The sequence below is a fragment of the Melospiza melodia genome, chromosome 6 (genome assembly GCF_035770615.1).
Source record: "Melospiza melodia melodia isolate bMelMel2 chromosome 6, bMelMel2.pri, whole genome shotgun sequence".
Classification (NCBI taxonomy): Eukaryota; Metazoa; Chordata; class Aves; order Passeriformes; family Passerellidae; genus Melospiza; species Melospiza melodia.
The window spans coordinates 31,367,985-31,381,021 of NC_086199.1; the positions used below are offsets into that span (position 1 = coordinate 31,367,985).

At 34.3% G+C, this 13,037-nt stretch overlaps 1 protein-coding gene across 5 annotated transcripts in view; it reads right to left on the reverse strand.

Moving 5' to 3' along the window:
- The window catches only part of FMN1 (formin 1), a 172,817-nt gene that overhangs the window by 16,141 nt on the left and 143,639 nt on the right, over positions 1-13,037 (reverse strand). For all 5 annotated transcript variants that reach the window (XM_063160502.1, XM_063160501.1, XM_063160498.1 and 2 more), the window contains 2 exons: positions 4,511-4,562; positions 1,303-1,452 (listed from right to left, as the gene is read on the reverse strand). In XM_063160502.1, coding sequence (XP_063016572.1) covers positions 1,303-1,452; positions 4,511-4,562 — 202 coding nt within the window. The remainder of the gene's footprint in view (positions 1-1,302; positions 1,453-4,510; positions 4,563-13,037) is intronic.

Consider the following 13,037-nt stretch of genomic DNA (forward strand, 5'->3'; position numbering starts at 1 on the left):
AGGTGCTAATTACATAAAAAAGAAAGGTCTGCATGGTCTGGAGTTTTTTTTCTCGGGCAGTTAACTTCTATTCCTCCTAACTGCTTTTGGAACAAAAATAAGTCATGATTCAGCAGCAAATATATCCCTGAGATGATCTCTATCATGACCATAGCAATATGCTTGGGTTTTTTTATTTTATGCAGTTTTTAACATGTAAACCAAATTTGCATATTGATTTAGATACAAAGAAATAAAAGATTCTTTGTAAATGTTTGCATTTTTCAGTTTCCAAAAAAATCAATCAATAAATGATACAAAAAGCTACAACTTTCACATATTTTAAAACTGTAAGATCTATAAAACAATGGTGATAAGGTTGATAAATCAAGAATTCATAACTTCTACATCTAGTCCTTCAAAAAACCTACTTTATAGGAACTGAAAGCTCCACTGATTTGAAGCAAAATGGAAAATATAAGTGTAAATGAGTGTTCTACTTTTGCCTGTTCTTTTAAAGACATTTTAATCTACCTCTTTGTTAATTTGGTATAAACACCTGGATTTAAATATCATGCTGAAAGTAATTGCTCCATTCTTTTCCAAAGAATGACTACATCACCACTCTAGGTCTTTTCAAATGAATTGCAACATGCTGAGCATGATGAGATTGTAGTAGAATTGCTTTTTTTTGTGTAAAAGACTTAAAGTTTCTTCACAAAAACCAAGAAAATAATTGAAGGTTTTAGGTTTTTGGGTTGTTTTACTCTAACTAATAAAATCAGGAGACTGTTGTGAGATCTAGCGGCAAGCAGTTTGATGTCCTCAGCAGGACACCAAAACTCAGAAGTAGTGCTGTAAATTCAGTGTGGGGCTTCGACACTGTGCTAAGTGTGGCCTGAATCTCTGGGGCTTCTCTTTGATGCAAGTGCAGTATATTAACTGGAAAAGCATTCACTTTTATTTGTCTGTACTGTCTGCGACAGCAATATCGCCTCATTTAGGCTAGTTCAACATGAAAATGCACAGAGAAGCAATCTGTTATAAATTAGCACAGCTCTCCTTTCATTTTACTAGCTAGTAATTGGAAGGGGTTACAAAAGTGTAATTTATCAGATTATATGTGTTTATCTTTTTGTGGGGACAGCATGCCTTTGGTGAATTTTCCTACGCACCCTGAGGGAATAATCTTTCCTTGATGTCCATTAGATCTGAAAGAAAACAATGACGCCTGTGAAATATAGGAGTATAATTTGTTAGGTTTGAGAAGCAGCAGTTTCCCAGACATCTAAAATGGTATTAATGACTTTATTAGAACCTTACCGTTCCTTGGAAATGCTTTTGCTCTCTCGTTTCCAAATGGTCTTGAAGTCACTGCAGAATTCGTACCACACCGTGAAAACGTAGTTTGGTGTGATCTCCTTCTCACCAGGCTTTGGCTTTATCCCAAAGTATCCCACTGTTTCTTCAAAGCTGCAAGGCAGGGGGAAAGAAAAAAAACCAGTCAACACATAAGCCCACTGGGGAAACAGTTTCTCTGATTCAGTAGTCAAGGCTGGCAATTACCATAACTTCTCCTTAGCATTGGAAATCACAGCAGCAATTCTCACTAAGTATAACTAACCTTCCAACACCCACCTCTTTTCTAGGAGGGTAACTTACAGATGCACGAGTCACCACCGAGATCTGTCACACTGGCAAATCATGGGTGTTCAATTATAATGAGAAAAGCTTAACTTCTTGCCTTACAGGAAATGCTGTAATATATTTATTTTATTCTGCTGCATTTCATGAAGATCCTATTCTCCCATTTATCTTTACTGAAGGACTGAAGAGCCACTCACCAAGTCAGGAAAAAATCTCTAGGTTTGACTGAAGATAGTCTTCTAGTATTTAGGGAGAAATGGGAGTAGCAACAATCGAGCCACAGACAGTGCCAATAGTAATTCTGCATCTCCTTCCACATGTGTCAATAAACAATTAATTTTACAAAAATACACTGCCAGCATTTGAATGCTTTTAAAAAGATTTTATAATGTGGCTGTTACTGAATTGCTATACAGCTGGACATTTTCAAAGTATTCTTTTATTACAGACAGTAGTTCCAAGAGCATTTTAACTGATTGTGCATTTTTAACGTTTATGACATTGCTTTGTAAACATAAAATGGAACAACTCACATAACTAGGTACTTATATAAATAAAAGTATGTTCACTTTTGTTAAAGTTGAATCCCTTTTCTCTGCAAAGTAGATGCAACAATCCCGAAACATTTGGTGATATTTATTAAAAATAATGCTAAAATTTAAAAGAAACGGTAACAACATGTTTTAAAATAAGCAATATTTCCTGGAATAATAATTTTATTTAATCAGAAGAAAGCTATATTCTTCTTTAGAGTTGCAAATAGGTTCTTAATCTAAACACAGGAGGTGTAAATCTTGAAAATAAAATAAATAATTTTGAAGATCTGTAAGGAATCTCCAGCCATTCAACTTGTTACATGAACGATGGATGCAGCTTTGGCATCTTTCTTCATTTATATTTGCATTTCATGTTTTCATACAGAAATACGAGGTTAGGCCCAAGATTTTTTGACTTAGTTTGAAATTAAAGCTCTTTAGTTTGTTTTGAAGGATATAAAGTATTCATAAAAAACTACAGATATTATCCAAAATAAAGGAATATACGCTCCAGGTACTTCACAAAGAACCTTGGATTTTATCCACATGAGCCAATATGCTCTGGGTTTGTTTTTTTTTGACACTTTAAAGATAGAAACCATGCTGTGCAATATCCCATACTGTTCAAGGCAAGCTATTAGAACAATAGGTTTTTTTAATCCTCATATGTGATAACCTTAACCTTTTACATTTCTTGCTAGGCTTTTCATTAAAAATTTAACTATATTTCAAGTTAATTGATGTTCCATATTTAAACAATCAGAAAGAAATATGTGTATGTAAGGCCATACACTCGGAGGTAATGGATCTTGCAGTGACACTAGGAGGAGAAACAGAAAAATAAATAAACAAACAAATAAACCAAATACCACTTTAAATATCTATGCAAAACGTTTTTGTTTTCAAACTCTAAAAGTACTAAAATACCTTAGACATAATTACGTGGTTAAAATCATTTATGGTACTGGGCAATGTCATGTGCATTACATTCGCTTGGGCCAAATACTCCTCAGCTGTTCACAGCTCTTTCACTGGGATAGCTTCACCAAGAGCAGCAAGAACAGAGAGTCTTCTCAGGTTTGCTTCATGTAACAGCAGCCCCAGGTACATTGTGCATTCTTCTACCTAACAGAGCCCTTCACCATCCCTGCTGGAGCATACAGAGGTGGGATCCTGAAATCCTGCACCGTCTTTCTCTGCCTTCATCCTGATACTTTGCATCTTCTCTTCCTTTCTTCATCAGCCCCCATTAGCACTACTTTGCTTTCATCCACTTTAATCTGGCTTCCTGGGCTACTTTCTGCCTTTCTAAAGTAGCAATTTAAAATACTGAATATTCAGTTAGCAATTAAAAACTCCAAACTCTGTGTTGGACAACTAATTCCCTAAAACAGCTACAAACTGGGTGCAGCTCCACACCCTGGAGAGTCCGTTCTACTCCAGAAAGGCTACAAAGCAGGTAGGATAGGAAGGAGCCTTGTGCCAAGGAAGTTAGGTTTGCAGCTAAGTAGAGTCAGTCAGAGACTTGAAATGAGGAGGTAAAGCCCCAGCTGCCATCAGCCAGCTGTTCAGCCAATATTTAGGTATCTTCTGCAAGCAGATGGGAGCAGCTCACCTAAGACTTGAACTGCATTTGGGAAGTGCCCCTTATCTCCCTCTTCCTGACTGCCTAGGAAAACTAACTGAGGTGTCTCGGGTGGAGTGAGTACGGTCTGTGAAAAGTACAATTAAAATCCAAACTACCACAGGTCTGCCTTCAGTGACCAGGAAGAAAAAATATTGATGGGAAGCAAAAAATTAATTTACTCCAGTTTATTTCTTGAAGGTCGATAGCTAAGATGGATGTTTCACTCTCACAAAACTACAATTTGGTAAACAAAATGTATTAGTAACATTAACTTATTGAATATTTTACTATCAATCTATAAATCAATCTGACTTTTTCCATACTTTGACTCTTTTGGCCTAAGTGAGGCACAAATATTCAAGCAATAAAAACACTGGGATTTCAATGGCTTCTTAGGCGAGCGAGTGCTGTATTCTAAGTGCTCATAATGTCCAGTGATGATGAAATACATTTTTATGTTCTAAAGTAGTTAATCAGTTATTTATCTTTTCTATAAAAGCCTTATTCAGTTCAATGCTGATAATTATAAAAACCTCAAACACAGTACACTGTTTGGATAAAAACATAAATTAAGTTTTTCCTGGAAGATTACGTAAGAGTTTTTCAGGAAACATATTACTTCTATAAAATACAGATCCTTTTTGCTATTTAATGTAATTCCTAAGTTCAATAAAATCTTTGATCAAAATAAACTGTTAAAGAACACTAGCAAAAATCTTACCATTTTTGAGCATGTTCCAAACTGTTCTCTTCTTTTTTCCGTTCTTCTTTAGCTACCAATGAGAAATATTTTAAAGGTATAAATAACTGTCTTACTGTTTTAGAAACCCCACAGATTAAATATTTCTTCTTTTCAAAACTGCACAGTTTGTATAGTAAGCATAACAAAAGTAGGAAACACTTGCTAATTTTCAATTTTTACATATTTCTTGTATACAATGAATGTTTCTTCTCTACCAATAAAATGTATTGGAATTGGAAAGTAATTTAAAATCCATATAATAATATATAGTGTTAGGCATAATTTGAATAAAATGTAAATAATTAAACTTCACTTTCAGATTTTTTTGAAAAGAAAATATTTTGTGTTTGTTTCTTTATTGTTGCAGGTCAGAACTTATAAATTTAAATGTGTTTCTTCACAATAAATGACTGGAAGTTCAACTGCAATTGAATAGGTACCAAACATAGCACAAACTGCTCCTTAGAGCTATCACATTTTGTTCTGGAAGCTGGAAAGTGAAAACACATGTAGTAGGTTTTAAATGTATGGCATGTACATGATTTTTTTTGAAAAATCAGGCAAGAATTTGAAATATGGGTAGTGAATCTGAGCCCCTCTATTACAGAATGCTCACATGAACTACTTAAAAGGATTTGATTTTCAAAAGATACACATTCTCGACTACTGGAAAGGTTTCCTGACCTGGATACTCAAAGCAAAAGCATTAGTTTTTGTTGATCAAGTCTTCTTAATACAGAAGAGCAACTTCAGCTGCAGCAGAATACCACCTATATAAAATAATGCTACTGTTGAAAAGTCATTCCTACTCCATATTAAAATAATCCTGTAAATGGTAACGTTAATATAAACAGAATTCAGACAATTTTTTATACAAAGATAAAGAACTTTATCATTTTGCATCTCAGTCCACAGGAGTGCCTGGCTGAAATACAGTTACAAACTTGAGTTCACAGACAAGGCCATTGAGAAACCAGTCCTGAACAACTCCATTTCATTATAAAGCGACTGACAATGAGGTTTTTACTATGATAGTTTAAAAGGAAAATAAAACTTGATTGCTTCAGCACGTCTGCTGTTAACAAAACAAGTTAACCTCAACTCATACATTTCCCTGCCTTGGGTAAGTGTGTTGGAGATATTTGTTCTTATTATTTCAATGTGGCCAATGGCCAGAAACAATGTTGTGTGCCCTTTGCAGGGAAAGCAATTAATTCTATATGATTAGGTTCAAGACAGCTGCAAGTGAAATATATAGGGCAGCTCTGATTTATCCCATTCATCTCAGGGTCCAAAAATTTGCCTAAAGTTAACCCAATATACTTAATTCATTATTTTAATTTTATACCATTAAAAGTAGAAAACACAGGTTGGCATTCTACTGATTCATAATGATATAAAATTAATTACACAAGCTGAACTATGTATAAAATTGTACAATTCATTATTACATTAATAATTTCTTCTTGGTTTTTGAAGAGATAGAAGATTAAGTACGGCAAATTTCCCAATATAGCTACATTCCCAGCTACAACAGAAACAGTATCTTCAGGTCCCTACTCATGAAACACAATAACTAACAAGGACAATATGTTTATATATTTATAGTTAGGTGGCAAGACCGGATTTACTGTTTTTAATCTTGCAAGAACAGGATAAGGAAAGATAGTGGAAAGAAGTTTAAATTTTGTATACAAAGTAAAAAAAAATGTGTGACTTTTAGGAAGAAACACACAGAGTCTACATTAATATAACAGTGTTTGCGTACCAATAAAAGGCAAAACAGGAAGGAAGAAAATAGCTGTATTATACGGCAAACAGTATTTTCTGTATTTTTAACTGTAAACATGTCCACCCAGGAATTGTTTAAAAGCATTTATTTGAAATTTATATGTTGAGACTTGTTAAAAAAATAAATGAACAACTCTATGTAACAAATTCTACAATGTGCAAGACAAGAAACTAGAGCAATTCTCTTATTGTCCATAAAATTTCTAACTAATTTTCCACTCAAAATCTGAAATATCCTGCTCTTTTTCTCCCCCTCCAGAACCTGCAGTGACTACCACAATCAATGCTGTCAGTATAGGGTTTCCATGAAACAATGTAATTTCCTCAGGAGAGCCTTCAAAGCCCCATAGTCAAGATACCAATCTTTATCTAATTTGTGGAGTTACTGAAGACAATTCATATGAATTACATAAGTGAAAGAACATTTTTTTTTTTTTTTTAATTTCTCTAGCAACACCATATTTGCTTGCATAGGATTTGCTTTTTGCAGAAGTGGAATGATGTAATCCTTCCACCCTTAGACCACGTGTTTGATTTCAGTTTCATCAAGTTAAGACTACATTAGCAGCCATATCAGACTGGCACAGGGATTCACCCAGCCTAATTATCCTGCCCCCAGCAGGCACTGAGGCAGGTGCTCAGTTAGAATTATGGACCAGGACAAACACACTTTCCTAAGTGAACTCTCTGCCTCTGAGATTCTGTAGCTCATCCAAAATGTTTCCTGCATGAATGGCATTGTAACGTAAGCCTCAATGGATTCTTCTTCAAGAACCTGCTCATTCTGTGCTCAAGCTTTTAGAAGCTTTTTAACTTCCAGACCTGCTGTGGCAAGTGCCCTATAGCCCACTATTTGCAGCACATTTTGTTTGTTTTGAAATGGACACCTGATATCCCTCTTGTATCAGAGAAAACCTGACTGCAGTGAACACTGCAATATGGTGTCTGATGGCATGAGCTTTTTGATTAGGATGCTTTTGAAGCAAATTTCCTCAGTATTCCCCATCTAATGAGCATTGTTTTGGTTTGCAGGTAGGTTTTGGTGCTTGTAAACTAATTTCCATTAGGAGGAAACTAAACAGGAAGCTCCACAGCAAATAGACTCCAATATTTAATAGGGAAAAAAGGACTAAAATAACATTTGGGCCTTCACAGATCTTTGAATACATGAGATGGATGATCTAATGAATTTGCCTTATGAATCACATATTTGTGATGACTTCCTTTTACTGAAATGCAGATGTCAACATGAATATTCATGATCCTCTAACAGTTTAAAAAATGAAGTAGTATTAGAGTGAAATGGTAAAAAAACTCTCCAATTTATTCTTTCTAAATATTCTACTTTTTGAGGATGGAAGAGTACATAAAATACTCTGTATAAAAAATGAGAAATTACCAGAAAATATTTTTTTAACAGGTCTAATGTATGCACAGCAGCTTCCAGTTACAACAGAGCCAATACTCTTCATGCATCAGGCTACTATGAAACAGATCTAGAAAGAGCAAAGGAAAGAAAATACTGGATACCAGTACAGACTGAAAATTGAGAAGGTCAGTAACTAACAGAGGCAACAAGAGACTGATGATGCACTAAGAAAAGTGTAGGGAAAGATGGAAAAAGACAAAGAAAAATGAGTAGCCACAACTACACAAAAATCTCTCAGTTAATTCTGCCCCTCTAGTGAAAAAGTCTAGTCATTGAGTCTGACTAAACAAATTTTCTGGTATTTCTCTCAGACCTTAAATATATGAATGCACTTAAGAATGATAACTCACTCAATTGTATTGATTTAGTTGGACACATTACAGCTTTTCTTTTGTTTTTCAGTATTTTACTACTTTCCTAATTGAAAGATCTGATGCATAAAGTTTTTACAATTTTTAAAGCATTTTGGAGCAGTGAAAATTTCCACAATTACAAGAAAACTGTAATAACTACCCTTTAGGGTGGGGATATCAGAACTCTTAATTTTATATTCCAAGGCCAAGTTTCTGTGATTCGAAAATACATGCTTTAAGAACTTTAGGAGACTGCTTTGTAAATTACAGTGTTTTCTGCATAGGAAAAAACACCACCCTAAAACAAGGTATTTGATTTTTTTTTTCCCTTGAGGAGGGACATATGCCTTTTCTGACTCATGTCTTCCAATCAATCACAGTTAAGGTTAAGACAGAATTTATAGTAAGACATAAACAAAAAAAACCAAAAAACCTCAACCAAAACTCAACCTCAAAAGTAAACAACAAAACCAACCAATGAACCAAAACAAAACCCCTACTGACTTTCCTCTTGGAGCTTTATAAATCCTGGACAGAGACTGTTAACACAGTGACAAAAGGTTATTATGACATTTCTAGTCTCACGGGAACCCACCTTCCTCATTAGTCAAAACTAAAACCTCTTAGGTAGGCATGTTGAAATGTAGCCAAAACATGAACCCCATCCTAGAAACACAGTATACCCCCCAAGAGGTTATCTTTTCCCAAGGTAAGGAAAGTCACATTCTATGACATTATCAAGTTAGGAGAACAAGTGACAATTGACCTTGTTTTCTCAGTCTTTGTAAAGCGTGAACCATGCTTTGAAAGCATTATCACCACTTGAAAACAGATCCAAATCTCTTAGATTTTATCACTGGTGATATACTTGGGTATCAGAAGTTGAACCCAGAAGGCTCCCAGGCTAAAAGTGTAGTAGATCTATTTCTACCCTCAAGAAATTGTTTAATTAACCTGTGTAATCAGGGATTTTGGAGAATGGAAGAAAAACCTCACAGGTGTCCTAGGTGGGCAAAATGACTACAGAGGATCATCAAAAGCTCTGCAGTTAAACAGTTTTTCTGTTTCTGAACAAAATTCTTGATGTGTTCAAACTACTAGCACACTGCACTACGGTTGTACTATGACCAGCAGGATTAGAGCAGGATGAAATAAGCCTTCTTTGGTTTTGATTTCAATAGATCTGTTAACACGGAAAATTTTTGAACAGATTTAATTTTTAGGAAATGCTTGACTCAAGCCATATTGACCTAAAAGTAGCCTGATGGAAAACAAAATTTTCCCTTGCTAGTACATGGCATTTCTTTGAGCTGCAAAGAACTACCACAAAGAATCTCAATCCCATCCCAAGGGCTGCTATGTTAGAATCACTGTGGGTTAACTGTGGCCAGTAGCTATGCACCCCACAGCCACTCACTCACTTTTCCCCCTTCCCCCTCAGGCAGACAGAGGAGACAACAGGAAGAGCAAAACTGAGAAGAAACTTATGGGTCAAGATAAACACAGTTCAATACATGAAGAAAAGAGGAAGAAAAAACTGAAGCAATGCAAGGGCAGAGTGATGCATCACCATTTTTGGAGCAATACTACCTCTCCCAAAATCCTTTCCTCTCCTTCTTCATTGCTGACCATGACATTACATGCATGGAACGCAGAGTTTGAGTCAGCCATCCAGGTTGTGACCCCTTCCAATTCTTGCCCACCCATGCCTATCACTGAGGGGACAGAGTGGGACAAAGAGAACATCCTGACAATGTGCAAGTGCCGCTCAACAATAGCCAAAACACTTCTGTACTATCAACACTGTTTTAGCCACAAACCCAAACCACATCCCACACCAGCTGATACGAAGAATATTAGCTCCATCCCAGCTGGACCCAGTACAACAGCACACAGCCATGGAGAGTAATCACACAGCCATGGAGATGAATCCTGAGATTTAGACAAATTGGATAATTTGGCTGCTTAAATACATAATAATCAAGACTATAGTGCTTTTTAAAAAAATTATAGCAAAGGTGTCCAACAACTTGTAAAGGTGTCCAACTTTCAGTGTCCAGATGTTAAACAATCTGTAGTTTTCAATGCAGTATGAAGCTTTACTGTTCTTGCTGATGATAGCAAAGCCAACAGCATGTAGCTAACAATTCATTAAAGTGCTCATAAGTATGTTCAACACCCATTTAATCTTTTTATTCTTAGTGTAATCTCACTGTCTAGAAAAAGACTGGGCTCTACATAAAAGGCCAAGAATAGAACACATTAGAAATGTTATAAAATAATTTATATTATATAACATGTGAAATTGTATTTTAATACCTGACACTGCCAGAATCTGCTTTCTTGAAATGCCAATTTTAAAGGAATGGAAATAAAATCATTAGTATCTTTCAAACAAATTTAAAAATGTCAAGTGCAAATAAACAAGTATTAACAAAAATCCACATATGAATGCAAAAGAATGTAGATTCAGAAAATGGATTGTCTTAATTTTTTAAAATTTTGAAACCCTGGAAATATATTGCTTTTTAAAAACATGGTATGACTAACAACTGTGAGTCTGGGTGCTCAGTATGAAAATTGGGGCCTTGGAATTGTTAAAGACATGGAAAATAATTTTCTACTCTAGTGTCATATGCTACTAGGATGAAGTTTTTCATTTCATACAGATTGAACCTAATTTTAGAACAGTTTTACTTTTTGAAAACATATTATATAATAAAGAATTTAGCAGCAGAGGGTATAGAAGTCCTCAGAAATTAGGTACTCACAGTAAAAAATAATTCTGCAATTTCAGATATTTATACTTTTAATTCTAATTATTGAGCAAGTTTTCTGAATAATCTTAAATTTTTCACAAATTATGATGCTTCAAAAATTCTAAAGGAGTTGTGTATCCTGATCTAGGAAGAGATATTCTCGAGAAACTTCTATCTGTCTAGAGCTATACATAAAACCTGAATTTTCTCCTATTTCTTTATTTTTATATTGAGCTACTTCTAATACAATTCTGTATTTTGGAAAACAGTATTACTTTTAATTTAGTTCTAAACAAAATAATTCTTATTACTTAGTTAATTCCATGTATAAACATAGTAAACATGAGAGAATACTCCAGTGTAAAACATTTGCTGTTTTTTTTTTTTTGTTGAACTGTATTAAATTTCAAATTTGAATATGAATGCAAATTATTTCCAATGACTACAGTCCACCATTCTCATGCTGCTGCTTTTTTGCCTTATAAAAATGCTGCATTTCAGAAATAGTGAAAAAAAAATTATGTTCTATACACAACTTCCTAGCAAATAATTTTCTAATAAGTATTACTTGATAAACTGTCTTTAGCCAGTTACTGATTTCTAATTGGTAGGCTTTATAAACTCATGGAATTGAACAGACAGCCTGGGAATTCCACGGAAGTATTTGACTGTATGACTAATACAGTTTTCTATCACAATGCAAAAAATCCCCACATAAAACAGTCCCATGCCCATGGAGAGATTTTTCCTCTAAGCTTTCAGTTAAACAAGAAGCTCTGGGAGAATGGAATCAATGAAACTTTGGTCTACTGTGGGTCTGTACTTCAGCTAGTTCCCAGATGGATTCATTAATGTTTAATTAAGGGGTGAGTTCATGGTACAGCCTTGCTCTCCTTGGAAGGCTAATAGGGTCACTCTTGTCTATTTAGCCACGTATTTTTATTGAGATTTTAAGAGCTTAATATCTCAGGATCTCTAACCAATTTTGACCTTGTCACATTTGGTAAAAATTGGACAATGCATTAAAAATTATTGGCAGGGGAATAATCAAAAAGCAGTGTGATCACATGAGCCTTGTTTCTTTTATCTCTTCTTTAAATGAAAATATATCACATTTTTAACATGGAATTTAGCTATGCCATTTTTTTAGACAGTTTAAATACTGGTATAGACATCTTAAATCCTTTCAAAACAATCTTCAGAACACTTGCTGCCATGAGGTCTTAATCACCCTTCCCTGAAACAGTTCTCACAAGTTTATTTTCTTCTGCAGTGGTGCAAAAGTTTTTTTTTAACTAAGAAACCCACATCCAATGATGTGAATGTATAAATGTTCTTACAGCACAAAGAGTCTCTGAGCAGTCTTGGAAAGCTTTTTAACAAATAAATATCCCACAAGTTACCAGGAATATAAGTTGTCAATCTGTATATTAGGTATGCATCAAGAAAAAAATTAATGTTTACCATATAGAAATTGTTAAATATTAGATTCAGTATTTTTAATGTTATGAAAACATAATGAATTACAGACACTTGCACACACAGAGAGACACACAATACCAGCAGAACATGCTCAAGCAACACATTCAAGAAAGTGTTTATTATCATAGGTAATAAAAAACCTAGGAAATTATGTTTTCTTTTTAAAGTGATAATGCTGTCTATAAATGTGCCAGAACAAAGTGTTGAAGGTCATTTTACCAGAACATTAAAGCTAACCATGAAGAAAAAAAAAGTTATATTTATTTTCATAAATTTTTTTATTTCTTAAAATGTATGTTTCTCGGTATGATGCTTCTATTCTATTTTGTGAAAGAAGATTTTTAAACTAAACAAAAATTAGCTATCATACAAAAGAGTAATTTTTTTATTAAAACTAGGACTAACCCTAATCTTATTTTCCTTTTTTCTGGAGGCATTAATTACAAAAGAAGAGTTAGCATTGCATTTTTCAATTTAATTCATTCAATTAAATTATTTGAAACTCCACTCTCTTAAAATGTAACCAAGACATTAATCTCACATTCTCCCACACTTTGGTGATCCAGATAATAACTATTTTTTAAAGCATGGTAATACTCAGCACTAGAAAGATACATTTTCTAATTCTACTTTCTTTCTAGTAAACACCTGTAAAGTGGTGTTTTAATTCCAAGATTAATCTCTGACTACAT